Raw genomic sequence first — 24,581 nt, forward strand, 5'->3', positions numbered from 1 at the left:
CTTTCAATTTCCTATAAAAATAGAAAAAGGATAAAGAAGTAGAAATAGAAGAGAGAGAGAGAGAGAGATAAAAAAAATTATTCGTTGCTAAAATTTAATTTAAAACGTTGAAAAGAAAGTTTTTCCTCTCTCTCTCTCTCTCTCTCTCTCTTTCTTTCTCTTCCTTAAATTAGTAGTCGAAATTTCTTTGAAAATTTATTTATTGAATCGAATAAAATGAATAAAGGGTTTTAACGAAAAGCAGAGAAGAAAAAGAGAGAGAGAGAAAGAGTTTTTTACTTGGAGATTTCAAAATTCTGTTTGGCATCCCGAACGTGGCAGGAAAGGTGATGTCGTAAGTGTGAGATACGGAAAAACGAGGGGAGCGTAAGAGTATCCCGGGCTTTTTACGAAAATTTACAAAATCGAGAAAATTCACAATTGAATACGATTTCACTCGTATGCGAAACATGAGACTCATACGTATTTAAATATATAAATTTATAATAAAACTATTTCCAAAGTCTTTTGTGGTAAAAACAATTAGAATTCGTATTAATTACCAATTTTAACGTTGCCAACGGTATATACGGCAAGGATTTAAATGTGATACCTTGTCATGTACCCAGGTTATCACTTGGCCCCCTTAAAATTACATTGTTAATTAAAAATAAATTGATGTTACGTCGTCGTAAGCTAAACACGAGCGTGACAAAATTACTTATTTTAATAATTTTATATATATATAGACGTGTGCGTGCGTGTGTGTGTGTATATATATAAAGGAGGGAAAACCAGGAATGGAAGAAAATCTTCCTTTAAGTCTTTTTAGGAGGTTTTTCGGGAATATTTTCACAATTCGGGAATAATAATAATAATAATAATAATAACGTATGCAAGATATTTTTAAAGGGTTTCTCCCGGGTGAATTTGAATTGGGGGCTCTTTTCTCTTTTGGAAAAAAGAAGAAGAACAAAAACAAAAACAACAGCAACGAAATATTTTTCTAACTCTACCTTTTTCCCTATTAAAAATTAGAAAATTAGTTTTTTAAAAGGTTTTAAAAATTTAAATGACTGTTTTTATTAAAATACTCGGGAAACAACGAATAATAATAATAATAATAATGATTATTAACTTTTTTTTTTTTACTATGAATGCAAAAACCTCGTTTTGAAATTTAAAAAGAAATTTCCCCCTCCCCACCTTTTTTTTTCTAAGTGAACAACCTAGATTATTCCAGAAAAATGATTCTGGAAAAAGTTTTCCAAAACATTACGTGATTGATTATTAATAATAATAATAATAAATGATTATTCATTTAAAAATTTATTATTAATTATTTTAAACCCTTACGATGTGATCGATTTAAAATTTTTTTTTTTTATAAAATCAATAAATGATAATCAATACATATATCGAAAATTAAAGACAGAAAGAGAGAGAGAGAGAGAGAATAGAAATCAATCGATAATAATAATAATAATAATATTTTTCTAAACACCTTAAAAAAATAATAAAAAAAACAACCGAGTCGATTTAAAAAAAAAAAAAAAAAAATTCAGGGGGTTGAAATTGGGTTATTATCATCATCATTATTAACCCATTTTTGGCTTTTTTTTTTTTTAGGTTAAATATAAAAAATTAATACATTTTTTTTTTCCTTTTTTCCTTTTTTTTTATTTGATGTTTACTTTATACAAAAGCAACAGGTTAATTATCTTTATAATGTTATTAAAAAAATTGTAAAAGTAATATTTTTTAATGGAAAGAAAGAAAAAAAGAAAGAAAAAGAAAGGAAAAAACTTTTCTTTTTTTCTTATAACTTTTCTTTCTTTTTTTTTAGGCTCGTTTATCATTTTTTTTTTTCAAATTATATAATTTTCGCGGGTTTTTTTTTTTATTATACGACGTGTAAATAAAAATCTTACGTCATCGCAAGTTTAATATAATAATGGCGGATGGAAAATAATCATAGAGTATATAAAATATTTAAACAATGTTTTGTTTTTATAATGGAAAACAGTTTTTTTTTTTTTGAAACAAATTCAACAAACAATAGGAAGGGGGAGGAGGGGGATGATGATGATTAAGGGGTTGTAAGAAAAGAGAAAAGGTTTTTATGTGAAAAATAATATAAAAATAAAAATATTTTAAAATTTTCTAAATCTCTCTCTCTCTCTCTCTTAAGCAATCCATCATTCAACGAGGAAAAAAAAGAATGAGAGAGAGAGGGGGGGAGTGAGAGTGAGAGAGAGAGAAGGAAAAAGCAGAAAGCGATAAGATTAAATCTATCCCGAAAAAAAAAAAAATTGTACATTGCATCTAGTTTCTCAATATGAGAGAATTTCTAAAAAGAAACAATAAGAAAAGAGAATGTTTGACGATTCGAAAGAAATTCGTAGAAAGATAAAGAGAGAGAGAAAGGGAGGTGGAGGGATGGAAAGAGGGAGAAAGAGAGAGAGAGATATATATATATGAACAAGAAGAAAAACGGAAGGAAGAAAAAGAGATGAAGGAAAAAGCATGGCGGCGGCGGTGGCGGTGGTAGGAAGGGAAGAAGGGGTAAGGGGGGAGTAAAAGAGTGAAGAAGAGGCCGTATGTGGGGGAGAAAGAGAAGTTTAGATTTCTTCGAGAAATCACAAGTATGAGATGAGAAAATAAAACGTAAAATGATTTAATTTTAACAAAAGCGAAGAGTGGGTTCAAACACGTCTTCTTACGTTTCTCTCTCGAAAAAAAAAACTCTTATAGAGTCTTCCTCGACAAGTCTGCGTCCCGTGGGAAGGTAAAGGAAAATGGGTGGCGAGAAGAAAGTTTCAAGTGTGAGAGAAACGAAGAGAGAGGAAAGTAGGAGGAGGAGAAGTAGTAAGAAAAAGGAGGAATAAAAGGAGGGATGAAGTGGGAAAAGGGGAAAGAAATGGTTTTAGAATTACGAAACTTCAACTTGTCTTATATGGTCTCTGGTTCGTAGGTTTCCAACAGAAACTGTCTAAATCTCCGATCAAAATGGATTACCGCCTTTGTTTAACTTATGATGAAAATGTGAAATACATAAGTTATTAAAAACGTCTTTTATAAAATATCTTTAGTGTACCATGTTTTATTTGAAAGCTTTCAAAGCCGAGGGAGATGAAGGAGAGGAGCAGAAGGAGGAGGAAGAGGTTCGAATGAAGGAAAAGGAGAAATAATATGATGAAAAAGTAGAGAAATGATAATAATAATAATGATAATAATAGCAAACAACAGGAACAAAGAATAGAAAACGTTGAAAGGCTCATTTTAATAAAAAAAAAAGGTGAGCCCCATGTGCCTTTTCACCGAAAAAAAAAAAAAAAAAACCTTTTTAAATTATTTATTTTAAACGAATACTTTTTTTTGTTATTATTATTATTACTTTTAAAAATGTTGCCAACTTAATTTTTATCACTTTAGTAAACATTAAATAAATAAAAATTTACCATCACGTCGATAATTGCAATTGAAAAAAAAAAAAAAATTAATAATAATAAATTTTTATAATTTTTTTCCCCTCTTTCCCTCTCTCCTCCTCCCCTACTCAAGTCTCTCTCTCTTTACCTCTCTCTCTCTCTCTCCTTTTAAGTCAGAAAAAAAAACTGTAACCTAAAACTTTTTTTTTGCACAACAAAAAGAAAGAATTTTAAAATAAAAATAAAAAAAATTATTGTAACGTTCAACGAAAAAAAAAGTAAAAAAAATCGTGGAAGAAGAATATTTTTTTTTAAATTAACGAAATACGTTAATAACATTTTTTTCTTTTTCGAATAAGATTTTCTTCGATTAATCAAAAAAAAAAAAAAAAATTTACGCTAAAATCTTTTAAATTTAATATTAACGTTTTTTTTCATAACATAAATTTCGTTATTATTATTATTATTATTATTATTATCATTATCTCTATTTATTTTTGTTAATTTTAACAGTCGATTTTATTTAAATGAGAAAATAATTTTTCACTCAAATGATTAAAAAAAAACAAATTTTTTTTCGTTTCCATTTCATTACTCAAAGGATTATTATTTAATGATATCAACTAAAAAAATTTTTATGGTTCATTCCTCCTCCTAATCCTTAAAGAAAAAGAACAAGAAGAAGAAGAAGAAGTAAAGAAAAAGTAGAAGAAGAAGAAGAAGAAGTAAAAAAAAGTAGAAGAAGAAGAAGAAGTAAAAAAAAGTAGAAGAAGAAGAAGAAGAAGTAAAGAAAAAGTAGAAGAAGAAGAAGAAGAAGTAAAAAAAAGTAGAAGAAGAAGAAGAAGAAGTAAAGAAAAAGTAGAAGAAGAAGAAGAAGAAGAAGTAAAAAAAAGTAGAAGAAGAAGAAGAAGAAGTAAAAAAAAGTAGAAGAAGAAGAAGAAGAAGTAAAAAAAAGTAGAAGAAGAAGAAGAAGAAGTAAAGAAAAAGTAGAAGAAGAAGAAGAAAAAATATTTTTCTTATCAAATGATAACGATTGATTTGAAATATTTTTAACCGACGATTACACGGTTTGTAAGTACGTGACTTATTATTATTATTATTATTATTATTATTATTATTATTATTATTAAAGAAAATCACCTTGCTTTTTTACCTTATAAAAAATTAATAAAGACCAACAGCAGGAGATTAAAACCGCGGGTAGCAACCACCTCCCAATGAATTCATCTTAAGAAAGGGTTGAATGTGTGTGTGCCTGCTTCCTTGCATGCATGCATACCCTTTCAATTTTTTCTCCCTTTTCTTTTTAAAAAAGAAGAAGAAGAATACATTTTTAGAAAATCAATTTGGAAAAGAAAAAAAAAAATTTGTTTTGTTGTAAATGAAAATAATAATAATAATAATAAAAAACCGTACCCAATTATTTTTGTTTGTGGTCAACACTAAACCCCACCTTATTTTAACTCCATTTTTTATTAATATTCATGTTAAATTAAATGAAAATTTTTTTTTATTAATTTGTTCAGACATGCATTCGATTTTTAACATTTCAGACAATCATAGTGAGTTTAAGATTTTTTATATAAAACAACAAAAAAAAAGAAAAAAATGGTTGTGGAACTTTTTTTAAACAAACTTTAACTCATGTGTGTGTGTGTGTGTGGCTTTCAAATGTTTGTTGTTGTGTTTGTATCAAATTATATTGGCTAAATTGTAGTTTGTTGTCATATCAAACTAACTCATGAGTCAGTAGTTTTATTTTACAACAAACAAAATTCATGTTTAAAAAAAAAAAAAAAAATTACAAAATTATTATTTTGTTGCTATTTGAAGTGAGTGTTAAATTTTTTTTTTTTTTGTTTGATTTATTTAAATTTCTTCGAATTATATTAAACGAATTTTTAGTAACTATTTAAAGAAATTAATTAATTGTTGTTTTAAATATTAAAATGCATAATAACTTACATTTATTTTATGTAAAAAATTCAATTTCCAAAAAGAAGAGGAAAATAACAACAAATTTACATCTTACATTAATACCATAATAAGCGGTTAAATTTTCTAATGCCACGAAATTATGGTGGCAACATTTTATATACGTCATACGTACGACCTTCACTAAATATTATTTTCGACGCCATTTTGTGTTTTTATCTTTAAAAAAAAAAAAAAAAAAACATGTTAGGGGTTGAATATTATTTTTCGCTTTTAAAATATTCGGCGTAAATTTTAAAATAAAATTATTTATTATAAAATAATAATAATAATAATAATAATAATATTTTTTTTCGGAAGGTAATGAAATGATTAAGGTAATTATTATTATTATAAACAAACTACGCAGGTTTAATTGTTTGTTTTCTCTTTCTCTTTTTTTGTTGTTGTTGGATTTTATCGGTTGTTTCGTTTTTTTTTTATTTATTTCAATATGTAATACAGTATTAAAATTTTGTTAATAATAATAATACCGTCTTTATAATAATCAATTATAAACATTAATTGTCATCATTATACAATGGTGATTTTTTTTTTTTTTTTGTATTTTTCATTTGTTATGATTTTATCAAATTTTGATAACAGAAAACCTAGAAATGAAATAAAGTACAAATAATTTGTTATTGTTATTTTAAATTTTATGTCATCAGTTATTATTATTATTGTAATAAATAATTAAATTCTTTCTCATGTTTCGAATAGATTTTTTTTTTAAAAAAAGCATTATTCTCATGAGACATAAATCATTTTTCGATTAATTAAAAATTAAGTTAGTGTCACACTAGTGTAATTCACATAAAACAAAACTATTTACTTATTATAATGATTTCACTAGACTATAGTTATAACATAATGTGATGTATTTATTTTTCCAGCATTCTCGCTTTTCAATTTAATATTTTTCGAATAATTTGTTTGTAAAAAAAAATTTATAAGAAAATGAGTTCCATGAATGCTCCAAGTGGGGAAATAGAGCATACAAATTATTTGTCTGATCACATTGGAGCTTTATTTTTAAATGAAGAATACAGTGATGTCACATTCATCGTCGAAGGTAAGACTACATATTTACATAAATAATTATCGTTTCTTTTGAGAGGATAAATTTAAAATTGTTTTTTTTACAATAAAAACAGGTAATAAATATCCTGCTCATAAAGTTATTTTGGCTTCGAGAAGTGATTACTTTCGAGCACTCTTATATGGAGGTATGAAAGAATCTCAACAGACAGAAATTGAAATGAAAAGTGCTACAGTTGAAGCATTCAAGGGTCTTTTGAAATATATATACACTGGTCATATATCACTGACTAATTTAAAAGTAATTTCATTATATTGAATAATATTTTGTAATCTTATAGTGGGGAGGGGAGAAAAAAAGATTATTTTATATTGATAAAAATATTTTGTTATCAGGAAGAAGTTATATTAGATACATTGGGTCTTTCTCATCAGTATGGATTCATTGAATTAGAATCAGCGATTGGTGATTACCTGAGAGAAATTTTACAAATAAGAAATGTTTGTGGTATTTTTGATTCTGGTCGTCTTTATCAGTTACAATTCCTTACCAAAGTTTGTACCACTTTCATGGATGGTAACGCATTAGATGTTATTTCACACGAATCGTTTAATCATTTATCACCCGTGAGTGAGAAATTTAATTATAAATAAAAACAAAATCAGCAATGATTATTGTGTGTAATGATTCTTATTCGATTTCAGGATGCTTTGAGGGAACTCTTACAAAGGGATACTTTTTACGCTCCCGAAGTCGAAATATTTCGTGCCGTTTGGAAATGGGCAAAAGCAAATCCCGAATGTGACATTCAGGGAATATTACAAGTCGTACGATTACCTCTCATGTCCATTGAAGAACTACTAAACGTTGTACGACCTGCTAATTTGGTCAGTCCCGAAACCATTCTCGATGCCATTCAAGCCAAAATACAAGCTAAAGATAGCGAATTGAGATATAGAGGATTACTATGTATTACTCACAATAATAATAATAATAATTTTTCTCACGAGTTTAAAAGAGTTTTATAATAAAAATTTTGTTTGTAAACAGTGCCGGAAGAAAACATGGCTCATCCTTCGAGAGGTACTCAAGTATTAAAAGGAGAAATGACGGGTGCTCTCCTCGATGGTAACACAGACAATTACGATTTAGAAAGGGGATACACTCGTCATTCAATAAACGATAACGAAGATCATGGGATTCTTATCAAACTCGGAACTCAATCCTTTATCAATCACATAAAAATGCTTTTATGGGATCGAGATTTCAGGTGCGTGACGTGCGCGTGACGTAGCAAAACAACATTTTTATCATCGTACTACCCGTATTATTATTATCATTAATATTTCAGGTCTTATTCGTATTACGTAGAAGTATCAATGGATCAAAGGGATTGGGTTAGGGTAGTGGATCACACGAGATACTACTGTCGTTCTTGGCAGTATTTATATTTTAAGGAGAGAGTTGTCAGATTTATTAGAATTGTAGGAACGAATAACACGGTTAACAAAGTATTCCACGTTGTTAGCTTTGAAGCCATTTACACGAGCAATATGGTGACGTTAGAAAACGGATTAATAGGTGAGTAGTGGTATTATTCTTATTAATTAAAAAATAAATAAATTTATACGTTTTGTTTGTCGTTGTTGTTGTTATTAACAAAGTCTCTCGTCTTTGCAGTGCCTAAAGAAAACGTTGCAACGATAAAAAAAAGCGCAAGAGTGATCGAGGGTGTATCGAGGGTTAGGGATGCACTTTTAAACGGGGAAACAACCAAATACGATTGGGATTCGGGTTATACCTGTCACCAATTGGGTTCGGGTGCTATTCTAGTACAGTTGGGCCAACCGTACATAATTGATTCATTGAGGTAAATATAAATCGAACCTATCGATATCGTTTTGATTTTCTTTCTCACTCACTCACTCACTCTCTCTGTCTCTCTCTGTCTCGCAGACTGCTTTTATGGGATTGCGACGAACGGTCTTATTCGTATTACATCGAAACATCCGTCGATAATTGCGAATGGGAAATGGTGGCGGATAGAACGAGAGAAAATTGCAAATCTTGGCAAACGCTTAAATTCGATAGGCGACCGGTTGTTTTCATTAAAATAACCGGTACTCACAATACGGCAAACGAAGTTTTTCATTGCGTTCATTTCGAATGTCCCGCACCGTCGGAAATGGGTGAAAATCGTTCGCAAATGGCCACGGCAACGACAACAGCAATCACAACAACCGCAACCACAACCACAACAACTACATTGCAGGTACATTTAAAAACAATCTGTCGTCGCGTATCTATCATCATCATCATCATCATCATCGTAATTTTAATTTTTTTTTTTTACAGCAGCAACAGCACCAGCACCAGCAACACGTGGATGGTGATGACGTAGTAGGAAGTAGCGATTCGAAAAATTTGACATTTACAAAAGACAAAATTTAAGAAAAAAAAGAGAGAGAGAAATGAAAAATAAAAAAAAATGATAATGATAATAATAATAATACGTATAAAAGTCATCAAATAAATAAAAAATTTAGTTTGTAATAATAATAATAATAATAATAATAATATTAGATAATTTAAAATGCTTTTAAATAGTATCGCGCCATTTTTACACTTTAAAGCCGTCGATTGTAACAAAAAAAAAAAATAATAATAATAAAATTGGATAAAAAGAATCGAACGGTGAACGATAATTCGATCGATATATCGATTTAAAAAAAACGCTTAAGTGCGTTTAAAATGAAAATTTTAATTTGTGGAAAATGATTTCTGTGGAGGGGGGGAATATTCGAACACGATTTAAAAAAAAAATTTTTTTTTTTGTTTTCTATTATTCATCACGTAAAAAATTTAGTAAATTTATATATATTTTATGTGCGTAATTAATTTTGTCGATATATATATATATATATATTATTTTTATATATATATACATAAATAAATAAATATATACATATATGTATGTATAAATAAATAAATAATATATGTATGTTCATACGTAATTATTATTTCTTTAAAAAATAAATAAATTATTATATAAAAAAAAAAAAAATTTCATTCATTCATTCATTTATTTATTTTTCCCCCCTTTTTTCCTTTAAATTTTTTCGAACCCGTGTGTGTGTGAACACGACAAACAACAAACAAACAAACAAACAAACAAACACCTTATACGTTTATATATATATATTTTCTTTCTTTTTGGAAAATTTAAAAAAAAAAACAAACAAAAAAATTTTAATTAAATAAAATAAAATAAAAAAAAAAACTGAAAATTATATTATTATCATTATTATCATCATTATTATTATCATTTATACTTTTTTTTTAAATATAAAAAATTTTCCTAGTAAAAAAAAAAAAATTAAAAAAAAAATAAAAAAAATGAATGATTCATTGATTGATAATGATAATGATCATTTAAAAAAATAAAAATTTATTATTATTATTATTATTATTATTATTATCATCATTATTATTATTATTTATATTTATTTAATTTTTTATTTGTTGTTGTTGTTGTTTGTTTTCGTTACGACGACGTTCCGTGTTGTTGATCGGGCGTCGATTTTAATATATCCGGTTGTTGTCCGGGACGTCTGAAACTTCTACGGGATAACGAACCCATTTGAGGAGTTCCCGGCAACCTTCCCAGAGCGTTCATGTAATCGGCAATGAGCAGTGTCAATTGTAAAATCTTTAAAAAGGAATGACAAAAAAAAAAAAATGAATGCGCGAATCGAAACACTCCACGAGTAGTCGGTAGTAGTAGTAGGGCAGTAGGGGCAATACGGACCTTTGGTTTGCTGAGAGAGAAAAGATGTTTCTGATGTGGATTAACGACGAGCATGAGATCGTCTTGACATCCACCGAACGTGACCACTTCCGAATATGGATGCCTAACGAGCGGACTCATTGTTTCGAGATCGAGAAGCGTTACGGCATCTTCTCCCACGGCAACCCATAAAACCCCGATTTGATTTTCGTCTCCCGTTTTCAACTGCGAAATCCATCATCAGTATTATTATCATCATCGTCATTCGGTACCCGAGTTAAAACCCGTTAGACTCACCTTTGCTTGAAATAATGAAGAACCAAAAAAAGGCCACTTTCGCACGCACGTGAGATAAATTCTCACGCAGTCAGGTATCGTTCTTCCTTTGAGTGCCTTCCATTTATCCATTAATTCATCTTGGAGTTCTCTGTTTGTTAAAAAAAAAAAAAAAAATTTTCATACGTTTCTAAAACAAACAAACAAACAAACGGAACAAACAAAGTCTTACTCACTTCATTTTCTGCGGCGATAAACCGTCCCTGTACCTGTACGGATAAAAATCGTTGACGGCTTGATGTAATAAATTTCCGCTCCTTCCCTGACTCCTTTCTATGCTGTATTCGCCATATTCGATTTGCGTCATGAGTGCCGATAATTCCAAAGCCAATTCTTTCGTGAGAGGAAACCTAAAAAAAAAAAAACAATTTCGTGTATTCGACGGGGGGCGGGAGGGAGGGGACTGCAACCATAGCCATCACCACATACCGTCCCAAAACGATTTGCTGATTCGTTTGATAACAAAGCAAAAGCCTTTCCTTTTCCGTTTCCGTTCTCGTCGAACATTTAAAATACAATCTGTTTTTATAGACTAGTTGTATAAGGCGTGAATTTTCAAATTTTCCAGAACCTTTTTCCCTGAGAGCCGTTTCCCACTTGGATATGACGTCGCACAACTGCAAAGAGAGAGAAAGATAAATTTTTTTTGTTTTTTTTTCAGACGTCGAATTTTCCAGAAAGCAAAAAATGTCGAATTTTCGTACTTTGGCATCCAACGGTATGAAATGTTCTAGATTTTTCTCTATGGGATCATCGCTGAAAAGCGTGAAACCGTTCGCGGACGATTCTCTGCAACCGATTTCCTGTGCCAACGTCGATAAAAATTCTTCTATCGTCGTCGAACCGTCGAAACTCACGACCTATCAGTTAAAAATCAATCAATCAATCAATCAATCATTCAAGGTTGGGGAGATTTTCCATTCGAAAATCTCCTACCATACCTGATAGGTATCGTTGAGCATGTGTACGGGTATCGCGTGAGGTAGAGAATGATCGTATGGATTTTTAAGTAAAATCGACAGGACTTCCATTCTGGATGGTTTGACTTGTCGGCCACCGTTCTGAAGAGTTCTTCCGAGTGCTCTCGCACAATATCGAGCATACTTTCCACATTCCGTCCTGCGGGAAACACAAAACAAAGTTAACAAACTTTTGTTCGTTTCAAACAAAACTCTATCTCTCTCCCCCTCTTTCTTGCTCTTACTTCGTATCTGCGTTCCTGCTCAGGTGAAGTTTGAGAAACCACAATAGCTTATTGTTTTTGAGTAGGAAAAGTGAACACGCGAGTGCGAGTAATTGCCAACCCTGCGTGAGGACTTGTATGGATGGACACCCTTTGCTGAAATCGCCGCAAGTTGCCTGCACAGAAGTAGGCGAACCTTTAGTCTGACTGGATGCCGAACTGCTCGAATCACGATTCGTCGAGTCGCAGCTGAACAACGACTGAGTCGCACACAGAAGATATTGCTGCAATAGTTGGTGCCCCTTTTTTTTATCAGCCAAAAAAAAAAAAAAAAAAAAAAGAGAACCGAACCCAACCCAAAAGCGACTGCGATGGAAAAAAATCCCGTTAGAAAAAAAATGAAGTGGCATTAACTAAATTTCTATTGTTTTTAGGAAGTGGCAACAAGCAGTTTACAATTCATGCAATGAATGAATTAGCCACAAAAAATAATAATAATAAAAAAAAAATCTAAGGCAATAAACGTGTCAATAGTGAAAAACGAGATACATTTGAAAAAGGAGGAGGTGGGAGACAACAAAAAAAAATTCTACGTGCCCACCCCCCTCCCCTCTAGCTACCCTAATAATAATCACCACTACCCCTTCCCTCCCCTCCCTCCCTCTAACGGCCTTATTTAACTATTGCCACGAATACAGGAAATGCAATAATTTTTTTTTTTTTTTGTAAATAATAACAAAGCGTAATAAATAAATAAATAACAACAACAGGTATTAAAAAAAAAAAAAAAAAAAAAATGGAGGCCATTTTAAAACCGTCAAATAAATAAAAAAAACAGAACACCAACATTCCAGGCAAAAAAGTTCCAGGCATACAGTCAGACTTTTTTTTTTTTTTTTTAAATAAAAAAAATTAAAATTAATTACCGGGGTAATTAAATATATATAGATATAAATTCTAACCTGAAAAATAAAACAGGTTTTTTTTTTTTTTCTATTTTTTTAAAACAATACAAAACAATAAATAAATAAAAACTAAAAAGAGACAGACAGAGAGACAGAGTGAGAGAGTGAGTGAGAGAGAGAAAGGATATATCGGAAAATGTGAAATGATAGAAAAGAGAGGTTAAAGGTTAAATTACACTCAGTAGCAAATAGTAAATGGAAAAATTCGTTTGCGAAGCTTTTTTTTTTTTTTTTTGTCGTGGCGCGAGAAAAAATCAAATAAATAAATAAATAATAATAATAATAATGGTGAAATGCTATTGGTTTAACATTGAAAAAAAAAAAAAGTGCAATTTTGAAAACATACTGGAAAAGAAAAATGGGGGGTGGGGGAAAATGTCAGCAATAAGCACAGCAACTTAAAATTAACAAAAAAAAAAAAATTGTTTAATCGCTTATTAAAAGTTTTCCTTTTTTTGGGGGGACGCCGACGAAAAAAAAAAATCTACTTTTGTGAAACAATGTTTCGAAACTAATTTATCATCATTTCGCTCTAAAACGACTTAATTACGACAACAACAACAACAACAACATTACAATGTTTTAGTGTTGTTTTCTTTTTTATTCTAATCTATCTAATAACTACACTAGTAGTTGGGGGCTTCTCGCTACGGGTATCGACGGGTATCGAAAGTAGGTAGTAGCAGCGTCTACTGCTTGGCTACCATATTTAAAAAATTTTCTTTTCGTTCGTCTGTATCGTGACGTAAATTTTCATTTAAAACTTTAATAAGCTTTCGTTTAAAAAAAAAATAAATAAATAAAATAAAAATTATGTAATCGTAAAAATAAATAAATAAATAAATAAAAAAATAGCGAATGCAGGACTTACGCGGGGAGTTTTTAATTTGATGGTGCCCTTTACCTGGACCCCCTGCTTTTGCTGTATCGGACGAGATGTTTGCTTTATCAGACAACTGATAAGTTCGGATTGAAGTTCGGGTTGATCCAAACAAAGTTGAAGAGCGTTTTGGGCAAGTACGACGTGATAATCGATTCCGGCTTGATCCAAAGCTGCCGACATGAACAATTGGCAGGACTGGAATGGAAACAAAAAAATACATTCGACTCCTAATTGGGGGCGGGGGTACCGAAGGGGGGCGGGATCAGATTGTGTTGCTCCTCCTCCCCTCGTTTTTTTCCTCCTTACCTTAAATAATTTAATGGCTTCGCTTTGAAGAGTTTCAGTCGAGAGTGTCGTCAGCGGAGACGTGATGCAGTCTTTTGAATATAATAACATTGGATGCCTCCAAAGTACGTTATTCGGATCCCCGTCGGTTTCCATTAATTTTTGTATGAGTTGTTCCCATTGTGTCCCGGCGTTGGGTCCTCCACCGGAAACCTGTAATTAAATTCACTTGAATTATTATCAGGGGAACAACCATCATTCCAACCATCATTTTTTTTTTTTTTTTTTCATACTTACCACCGTCAAATGATACAACCACGAGTCTTTTTCTAATTTGTTCGAGAAAATCAGGTACGTCGGACCGTAGTGCGATGGAAATATCGCGATCGTGTACTCGTTACTCTCCCCATCTCTATCCTCGCTGTCGCTGTCCGACACGTGATCGACTTCTTCGACTCTCGCATCTCTCATGTTTATCTGTCCGACGGGATTCGTTTCCGATGAACTTTTGAAATATAAAAACATTTTCCCCAGGAGTACGCACCAACATTTTCGCGGATGCCCGTTTTTAACTTTGACCAACCATCCTTGCAACGTGGGTTTTTGCTCTTCCTTGTTCAACAGTAACTTGGTCGCGTTCCTTCGCTGAACGTTTTGTAATATTCTCAGCCATTCTTCCATGTGTGCGATGGAATCTGCCGTTAGGTAATATGTTTTCCGTCCGTTGTTTATTTCGAACGTTGCCGCGCCTTCCGCTCGTGTGATTCTACACGACTCGTCGAGGAAAATTTCTCCCGCTGGTTTTTTGTTTTGATTGACGTCATTCTGACAAAAAAAAAAAAAAAAAAGTTTTTCACGATTTTCATTTCCGCGCAAATTTCATTTGTTTAAATTCACTTACCTGCGATTTCCAGTAGATAAGAACTCCATTTTTCAAAACAAACCATCTTTTCCTCCACGTTTTAAGCTTTCCACCGAGTTTCGTCAGATACCCGGCTTTTTCTAAACTTTCGATTCCCTTTGTTTTCGTCGGGCTATCCATGTAAGAGCTCCTAACTAAAATTGACGGTATGGATGATTCGAAAGATGCAGAAGTGGAAGAAACAGCATCCGGAGGAATGGCATAATCGTCGGAAGTTCCAGATTCGAACGATGTATCTAACGGTGAATTCAATTAAATTTAAATTTTAAAATTACGCGCCCTTTTTACCTTTTTTTTTTTTTAATAAAAAATACAAACCTCTCGTTTTGGAAGGCAAAAGGCTGCATGTTTTTAAAGGACTAGAATTAGAACCGCCAGACAAAGACGTGTCTTCGCTGGAACTCGTGGCTCGAGTGGCCGGCTGACCTTGACTAGCATGACTATGATTGGGACAGTCTTCTCCATCGCTCGAATCATCGGAGGAGTCTCCGGTGAACGGAATCGAACGGATTTGACTAGCACGCTGGAAAAAAAAAATCGAATGACGTACAATGTCTGATCCTCGGCACTAATTGTTTATCGCATTGTACTTACGCCTTTAACCGTAGCGTAGACAGGCACGTTAATATCGCAATAACCCATGGTACCTGGACCCGTGCCACCGCCGCCGCCGCCGCCGCTTTTATCGCCGGTCGTCACCAAACTCGCTCCAATCACGTTATTATTACTGCATTCTGAGCTATGAATTTCATTAACTGAGCAATTATTCTGATGACTGGAATCAAGATAGAGAGAGGCAAATGGTAACACTGTACAAACAAAAAAAAAAAAATTCATTCACCAAACTACCTGGAATTGATTTTGTGATGCAAATTTGGAGAGTGACAGGCCTTAAATGCTAAATTATGAGGAAGAGAATTGTGTAAAGGCGACATGTTTGTCCCGTGACTTGTTTTGTCGTAGGGCAAAGAATTTGTCATGTTCATGTGGTGAGCAGTGGAAAGAAGGGGATGATTGGAGGCAACGTTGAAACCCGCTGCAGCTATTTGATATATTCGGGATTCCCAAGAGGGAAACCTGTGCAAAGGAGGCGTCGGTGGTTTCGGCGGCAAATCGTCGGATTCGATAGATCTCACGCTACAGTTGACTTCTTTCCTAAAAAAAAAAAAAGTCTTCATTTTTTTTTTTTTTTTTTCTAAAACAAAACAAACAAACAAGAGAAATTAACAAACCAAGGCATTCGTTCTTTGGATGGAGTGTATATTTCGGCATAATCGTGAGTCAAATCATCACCGCTCACATCTCCATCCATGGAAATATCTGGAATGATATTCAAATTGACAATGGCTTCTTCTAAATCTTCGGATAAACGTGAAGTCATGACTTCGGTATCTGAAAGAAAACGCACCCCCCCAAAAAAAACAAAAAAAAATTTTACAAAAAACGTAAAATCAACAATTTTTCTTCTCTTTTCTTTCCTTTGTTTTTCTCACCTGGAAATTGTTTTGCTGGAGTGGAATTTGTTATATTTTTTCTTTGTTTTAAATTACTTTCAGTCTTTTTTAATTCAGCATAAAGAGGTTCTTCGACCGAATTTCGGCTTATGTCTGATCTACGCTTTGTATTAGCTAATAGAAGAGCATTCGAAGTCGTCGACAAAGGCCTACAAACAATAATAATAATAATAATAATACTCTTTATTATCTCTAACACGCGCGCACTCCCTCACTCTCACGCACAAAGAAATTAATCAACGTGTATTTCCATAATATTCACACACTACTCCAAACTCCAGATAAGAATTAAATTGTACATAATCTGGAGAGAAAACATTTACAATTTTGGAACGGGATAATTTATCAGAGTTAACGTAACAATTCCATTATTTATTACCCTGATAATAATAATAATAATAATAATAATAATAATAATAATAATAATAATAAATTCACTCTGAATAATTTTTTTTTTTTTTTCCAAGTTTTTTTTTTACAACCGTCACCCAAATTCTAACGCGTACTTACGTCACTTATCGGCAATATTTAATAATAATAATAATTTTAAATAACCTTTAGTATATAACTTATGTACATAAATACATAAATCAACGCAGATTAATTAATAAAATTTATTTAAAAATTAAATACAAATTATTATTACTTTTTTTTTTCCTTTTTAATTTTTTGTTATTTACAACAAACCAAACGTTAGTTTCACACTTGCAAAAAATAAATAATAATAATAATTTTCTTTCACGTGTATTCTTCTTATTTCACGTTTGCTGGATAAATAATTCCAGGTTTTTTTTAAAATTTATTATTTACACACTTTTTTTTTTTCATAAAAACATTATTCGAGATTTTCCACTGGAGATCGACACACATAAAAAAAAAATAAAAACACTTTTTTCACTTGACAGCTGATTACATAAAACAAAAAAAATAGTAAAGAGGAAGAGGAGCACGGGGGAGGGGGGTAGAGGGAGAGGGGCTGGGGGTTCACGTTTTAAAAAAAAATTTTTTTTTATTCTTTTCAATAAAACGAGTTTTGTTACGATCAAAAAACGTAACCTATAATTTTTCTTTTTTTTTTTTTTAAAAGAAAGAAAACAAAACAAAACGCGTAAAAATGATATAACCTGTTTTTTCTTTTTTCTTTTTATTATTATTATTATTTTTTTTTTTCGTTTCTCCTTACACCAAAAAATCGTCTGCGAAAAAAAAAACTCGCTAACAATATTCTTCCAAATCGACCATTTCGGCATCCATGATGACATCATCGTCGTTTTTGAACTCGTTCGAAATCATCGAATCCGTCAAATGGGGGCCCATCGCGAATTTGATTTGACTCTCAACTCCGACGCCCTTTTTCCTTTTGTCATCTTCCAATTCTTGAAAGCTCATCGCTTTCGACAAACGGTAACGATTTCCCTCTTTTTCCAATACTTTTATAGCGACTCCTCTCCTGAGAGCCGTCATGACTCTCGTCATGACGCTTTCCACGTTCACATCGTATCGCGTGCAAAGGTAATCGAGTATGTTTTCCACGCACGAACCGTTTTTTTCCCTTAGATTAAATATCGCGCTCTGTATGAAATCCAACGTTCTCGCTCCTCCTTTCGGTCTCCTATCGTTCTGTTCGAATTCTTCGTTTTCGGCCAAACTTATCAAAACGGTGAGAACTTTGTCCCAGAGCTTGCTTAAGAATTGCGGCATCACTTTGAATTTTTTTTTTTTTTTTTTTTTGTTTTTGTTTTTTTTTATTTATTTTATTTTTTAAAAATTTTCACACACTTTAAGGAATGATTGAATGAATGAATGAATGAATATTAGAATGAATTATTATAAACTTAATTTTTTTTTTTTAAATTTTTTTTTGTTATTTTTATTTTGTTTCTTTTTTTCTTTTTTTTTTTTCTTTTTCTTTTTTCCCAATCACACTTAATAATTTTGAACTTTGTCAATGGACGCGTACACGTGTGTATACATACGTATATATACATACATATTTATTATTATTATTATTATTATTATTTTCCGTTGTTATTCGTTCGAATTTTAAATATATATATACATCTCCTTGGAAACTGATGAAAATTGAATTCGAATCCATTTAGAACGCGAAAAAGAAGAAACAAAATGTCGTCGACAAATATAATAATAATAATTTTTTTTCACGTATCCCTCGATAATGATTAATTTCAAATTTAACCTTTTGCGGGGGGGGAGGGGTAGGGAACTTCTAGAATTTTTGTACAGTATTAAAAAAATCAAAGTTTAAAAAATGGGTGCAGGGAAAAAAAATAAATAAAGAGAGTGGAGCGTTCCCTTCAAAAAAAAATTTGTTAAAAACATTCACTTCCGGTTTCGGTTATACTCCATCCCTTTTTAACTCTCTTACGTCATTTCCCTTCCACACCAAAACGAAAAAAAGAGAAACAAACTCTCACTCACCTATTGCATATATTGTTGAGCGAAGTTAATTCTTCTTTATCCACGTCCAAACTCAAACTCGTTCTCACCCCAGGTTTCATGTGCCTGAGTTGTTCGAGGTGATTTCTCAACAGTTCTATTTGCTGATTGCACCTGTCGTTTTGCTCTCTCAGCTGTTGATTTTGCTCTTCCAAACCTCTCAATTTATTAGCGACCCATTCCTTTATCAAAGCTGCTTTCGCTTCGACTTGTTTCGCTTCTTGCAACCTCAATTTTTTCTGCTCTTCGACTTGCGTTTCCAATTTCGTTATGACTTTTTGCGTTTCGGGTATTTCCGCCGATTGATTGCTCGTCGTTTCCGAATTAATCGACCAATCTCCCCTTCTTTCCATCATACGCACCTGTCAAAATCAGACCAACATTAATTAATATCACAAAGTAATGGACAAAAAACCGAAAAATAAAAAAAAAAAAAAAAACCTAAAAGAAAAAAACTTACGAAACGCGAACAAATTATTTATCCGCGTCATTTTTTTTTTTTTTTTTAAATCACGAAATTAATAACAACCAAATTAATAAAAAAAAAAAGCAAAACAAACAAACAAACTACAGATTGATTCGGTTTTAGAAAAAGACTAACTAGTCATTTCGTATATATACCACACGTTTATATATATATATATATTCATATTTTTCCCCTACAGGAAAAAAAAAAAAAAATTACGAGTGGGGGGGAGATATTAATTTCGACGATTCTATTAATAGGGTTTTCCCACAAAGAATAATACTACTAAGAATTTTTTTTTGCTGCTGCTGCTGCTGCTGCCACGGCCGTGAATCAACTTCCTTTCAAATCGATCCTCATCGATTTTTTTTTTTTTAATGAGACATGGGAAGAAATTCTGATAAGCGCAAAAAAAAAAAAAAAACGCACGGATTTATTATCACAAGTTTACGACAACGACGATTACGACGATTCAACCCTCAAAAAAAAAAACACTTTCGCCCCCTCCCTTCCCTCTCCTTCTAACCCTATGTGTATGACTCATAATTGATCGTATTTCCAGTAGTCAGCTGACGATGACGACGATGACGACGACTCTTCAGAATCAGTCTTTCATTGTTATAATAACCGTCGGTCGTTCATTCACCCCCTTCCCCCCTCCTTATTTTTTCCCAGTTTCTACCGCATGAGAAATGCTTTTTACTCCCCTCAAAAAAAAATTAATTGTTCGAGTGAACTGACAAATGCAAATAACAACCCTCTTGTTTCCTCCACCCACTCTCCCCCGCCATCTTTTCCCATCGGTTTTCTTTCTCCAGGATTTTATATCCAAGAATGAGAGATGATTTTTATTTTAAATAAATTAAAAATTGATTCTTTATTTGAATTATAATAAATTTTGTCTCTCTCTCTCCCCCTCATTCATTCATTCTCTCTCTCTCTCTACTCGTCTCATGATACTTATTATTATTATTATTCAAATTCAAGTTTCAAGTGTAGTATCGTGTATATATTTTAAAAAAAAAAAAAAAAAACGAGGCACTGTGCCAAGGGAAACTACAAATAATAATAATAATAATAATAATAATTTTAGTAATCAAGAGTTTTAGCTTCGAGTTTTTTTTATTAACTTGAAAGTTTTTTTTTTTTTTTTTTAAAGCTTTTAGATGCCACCACCCATTAGTCACTTTGATCCTGTAAGAGTCTGTGTAATCATAACGGAACATTGAAACCAAAGCAGACGATTTTTTTTTTTTTTTCTGAAGCACTTCGATGGATTTTGTTTCCTTTTTTTTTCTTGGCACAAATTCTTCGAATCCTCATTTTTTTTTCTTCCCTAACTCTTCCCTTTTGTTTTTTTTTCTTCCTTTTTTATCCCTATTTTTTTTTATCTTTTAGTTTGTTTGTTTGTTTGTTTGCCAACGAACAATCATATTTATTTATTTTTTTTTTTATCGACATCTTATTTTATTTTAAAAGATTAAAAAATAAAAAAGGAAAAAAAAAGAATTTTTTTTCTATCCTCCTATTTATCATTCGATAACAGGAGACGAATTAGTTACAAACAACAACAACAACAACAACAACATGAATCAAACCGACAATAAAAAAAAAAAAAAAAAAAAAAAACAAACGAAAACAAATTTTTTGTTGTTGTTGTTTTCCAACTAAATTATTCAATCAGATTAAATCAATATATTAAATAACAACAACCACCAACAACAACAAAATTTACCGACAACAAAAATAGAAAACAACAACAACAATCGCTATTGTATTTAAAAACAAAACTACAACAAACAAAAAATAAAATACAACCTTTTAGAACTTTCGACAACAACTTTTGACTAACATAAATGACGTCAATTACGATTCTCATTGTCAGATTTTAATTAAACGTAAAAACAACGACAAACGACAAACGACGACGACGACAAACATTTTATTATTAAAAAAAAAAAAAAATGACAACCAATGTCAATGTTACCGTTCGAGTAAAAAAAAAAACAAACAAAAAACAAAAATATTAATAATGATAATAAATTATTACACGAACAAACGAACGAGACGGGGGTGAACACGAGAGCGTGCCAAGGACGACGAGAGAGAGAGAGAGAGAGAGAAAAAACGGAAAAATCTAGAAATTCATAAGTTAAACAAAGACTGACAATTTTTCGAACGTAAAAAAAAAAACAAAAAAAAAAAAAAACCACGAGAAAAAGGGTCCACGATCAATGAGTTCGTCGCTAGGCAACGCTCACACAGATGAGAGACAGAAAAAGAGAGAGAGAGAGAGAGAGAGAGAGAGAGAGAAATAAAACTACGCGGGGGTTACCCGAAGGCGAAACTCTATAATAATAATAATAACAATACTAGTAGTAGTAGTAGTAGTAGATGGTGGTTCGGAAGATCGTTTGCGCTTTTTTTCCCCCTCCTCCTTCATTTCCCCCTTTCCTCCCATCCCCTACCATCCCCCTTTTAAATCGAAAAGCGTTTCTATTGACCCGATCCCACATCGCGGGTCATTTTCACAAAAAAAAAAAAAAAAATTAAATCAAAACAAACGCGACAATTAATTAAATAATTAATTAATTAACAAACTTAACGCTCCTCTCCTCTCCACTCCTCTTTTATTACTATCATTATTATTATTTATTTCCTCTCCCATCGATACGACGATAATTGATGATAATAATAATAGTAATAATAATAATAATAACAACGGAAAACTCTTTAATTTTTTTTTTGTACGGTGACGGTAAAATCGGTTACATTTAAAACATTTCACGGAACGCGAATCGGAAAAACAAGAAAAACGGTCAATGGTCACAATCGAACGTTTTTAAAAAATTTTTTTCTCGCAGGAAAATAATTATCGAACGATAAAAAAACAATTATTTCGATTTATCGAAAACGATTATTAATAAAAACAAAAAAATTTCGATTTCACGTCATCAAACAAACAAATAAACAAACGAGAAAAAAATAAATAATAATAATATAAAAATTTTCTCACCTTTGATTCAGCTTCAACGGCCCTCTCTTCAGCCTCGAGAACTCGCTGTTCCAGTTCTGCCACCTTAAAAAAAAAAAAAAAAAAAAAAGTGAAAAACTTTAACATTTTATCAAAATAACAAATGTAACGAAAAAGACTATAAACTCGTCTCGTTTAAAAAAGAAATTTTTTTTTTTTTCTTTTTCCATTTCACAAAAGATTTTCGTCTTCTTTTTAAAATTATCATCATAGTTTTCTTTTCTTTTTTTTTCCAATCCGAATTTAACCAAAAGGAAAAACGGATGATGATGATGATGACGGGAAAGAGAGAGGGATGGAAAAAAAAAAAAAAAAAAAGAAAAAACGACGGAAGATGATAAAAGCATGTTAGGGAAAAGATTGGAAAAACAGAAAAGAAACAGAGCGAGAGAGAAAAAGTGAGACGGGGAAAAGCAGAGAACTCTGTTGATTTTTTTCCGAAACTCTGGAAAACTATGGAAAATTGTGGAGAAAAAAAAAATTCGGAAAATTTCCAATAGATGGAACTCCAGAGCGTTTGTTTTTATTTATAAAAAAAAAAATGTATTCTTCGCTCTTCAAAGGGTATTACCCTCAGAAAATTTCTTTTTATTATTTTTTTTTTTCTCTCGTTTTTGTTGCAAAATTACACAGCTTTTTTTGAATTTAATAACTTTCTCTATCTCTCTCTCTCTCTTTACATTTAAACGATTCTAGAAATTTCCGTCTGGATACGAAGAAAAAAAATAATAATAATAATAATTTAAAAATATGGACGACGTTAGAGAGAGAAAGAGAGAAAAAAAAATGAATTCATCAAATCAATAATGAAAACTTTTTTTTTTTTTTTTTTAATATATATATATGCAAAAACCGATAAAATAAATAAATGATAATAATAATAATTATAATATAAATAAATAAAAAAAAGGTCTGGAAACGTCTGGAAAGGTCCGGTTTTTTTTTATTCCATCTACACAATAAATAATAAAAAAATCATCGGTCACTTGTACGTGTTTAGAATTTTTTTTTTTTCTTTTTTACACTATCGACAGGAATCCATAATTTTTTTTTTTTTTTTTTTTTCATTTTCTTTTTCTTTCCTTTTTATCGTAAAACAAACAAACAAACAAACAAAACAAACGCGCGCACACGAACTCACGAATTCAAATACATGCAAATCACAATTTTCTTTTTTCCAACACATTCGATTACCTTTTAGGAGTAAAAAAATTTTAAACCCCTCCCCCCCTCACCCTCCATTTGGGGGGCGGTTTAAAATCATCATCATCATCATCATCATTATTATTATTTTATTATTTTAAAATTTTTCTTTTACACCACCTCAAATTTTTAACTCGGAGACGAAAAATAAAAATAAACAATTCAAATTTCCAAATAATATTATAAATCCGTCGTCATTATTATTATTATTATCATTATCATTATTATCATTATTATTTCTCCAGTTTTTTAAATTTAAATTTCAATTTCAATTTTTTTTATTGCAAATTTTAAATTAAATAAATAAACAAACGTATAACGCGCGCTTATAAAAAAAAAACGTGTGAAAGCCTTTTTCAATTTATATTCACGGGAATAAAATGTGCGTAGGTTTGTGCGTGGGGGTGCGTGCGTGAGTGCGTGCGTTTACACACCCCCTCGTTCGGATTTAACTAAAAAATAATAATATTAAATAAAACGGGAAAACTCATTTTCAAAAAAACAAAAAAAAAATTTATTATTCATACTTAAGAAAAAAAAAAAGAAAAATGTTTAAATGAAAATTCTTCCACGTTTTTCTCAGATTATTTTCCGCATGTGTGTGCGTGTGTGTTACGAGAGCCATGGAAACACATTTTACTCATGATTACGATGATGATGATGATGATGATGATGTTAAGAAAATAAAAAGAAAGAAAAATAATGATGATGATGATAATAAGTAAAAATAAAAAAAAATTGAAAAAATGTTTTCCTTTTTCTTTTTTCCTTTTTTTCGGGGGAGGGAAGGGAGTAAAAACACGACGACAACATAAAAGTCTGGAAATGTTTGATAAGACGAAGACGAGACACACACGCGCACGCACACACAAAAGAGAAAATTGAAAGAAAAACTTTTTATTTTCATAAACCAAAAATCACGAGAAAGTTTTCTCTTATGAAAAAAAAAAAAAAAACCCTTATTGAGAACCCGAAAAGAGATTTTCAACCCTTTTCTTGTTTTTTTTTTTTTTTTTTTTTGCTGTGCGGCGGTCACATTTTCCCCTCTCGACTCTACCCCCCTTCTCTCCGTCCCTCTCTCTTTCTCTCTTTCTCCAACCTTAAATCATTAATATTTCAG

At 31.3% G+C, this 24,581-nt stretch overlaps 2 protein-coding genes across 2 annotated transcripts; one reads left to right on the forward strand and one right to left on the reverse strand.

Moving 5' to 3' along the window:
- Nucleotides 1-6,344: 6,344 nt before the first annotated feature.
- Phum_PHUM606450 (BTB/POZ domain-containing protein, putative) lies at nucleotides 6,345-8,877 on the forward strand (the record flags this gene model as incomplete). Its single annotated transcript, XM_002432914.1, has 9 exons — nucleotides 6,345-6,459; nucleotides 6,542-6,726; nucleotides 6,822-7,052; nucleotides 7,131-7,395; nucleotides 7,477-7,696; nucleotides 7,778-8,007; nucleotides 8,107-8,296; nucleotides 8,383-8,698; nucleotides 8,791-8,877. 9 exons carry the CDS (start codon nucleotides 6,345-6,347, stop codon nucleotides 8,875-8,877), a joined length of 1,839 nt encoding a protein of 612 aa, XP_002432959.1.
- A 1,093-nt stretch (nucleotides 8,878-9,970) lies between these two features.
- On the reverse strand, nucleotides 9,971-19,111 carry Phum_PHUM606460 (uncharacterized protein; the record flags this gene model as incomplete). The annotated part of the gene is made up of 20 exons (XM_002432915.1): nucleotides 9,971-10,135; nucleotides 10,235-10,438; nucleotides 10,511-10,640; nucleotides 10,726-10,899; nucleotides 10,979-11,166; nucleotides 11,254-11,409; nucleotides 11,491-11,668; nucleotides 11,754-12,034; nucleotides 13,320-13,397; nucleotides 13,569-13,775; nucleotides 13,887-14,078; nucleotides 14,163-14,690; nucleotides 14,767-15,023; nucleotides 15,076-15,355; nucleotides 15,382-15,562; nucleotides 15,637-15,942; nucleotides 16,020-16,179; nucleotides 16,338-16,415; nucleotides 17,522-17,985; nucleotides 18,741-19,111. The coding sequence occupies 20 exons, from the start codon at nucleotides 19,109-19,111 to the stop codon at nucleotides 9,971-9,973; spliced, it is 4,578 nt and encodes a 1,525-aa protein (XP_002432960.1).
- Between the last annotated feature and the right edge of the window lie 5,470 nt (nucleotides 19,112-24,581).

The sequence above is a fragment of the Pediculus humanus genome, genomic scaffold, assembly GCF_000006295.1.
Source record: "Pediculus humanus corporis 1103172108318 genomic scaffold, whole genome shotgun sequence".
Lineage (NCBI taxonomy): Eukaryota > Metazoa > Arthropoda > Insecta > Psocodea > Pediculidae > Pediculus > Pediculus humanus.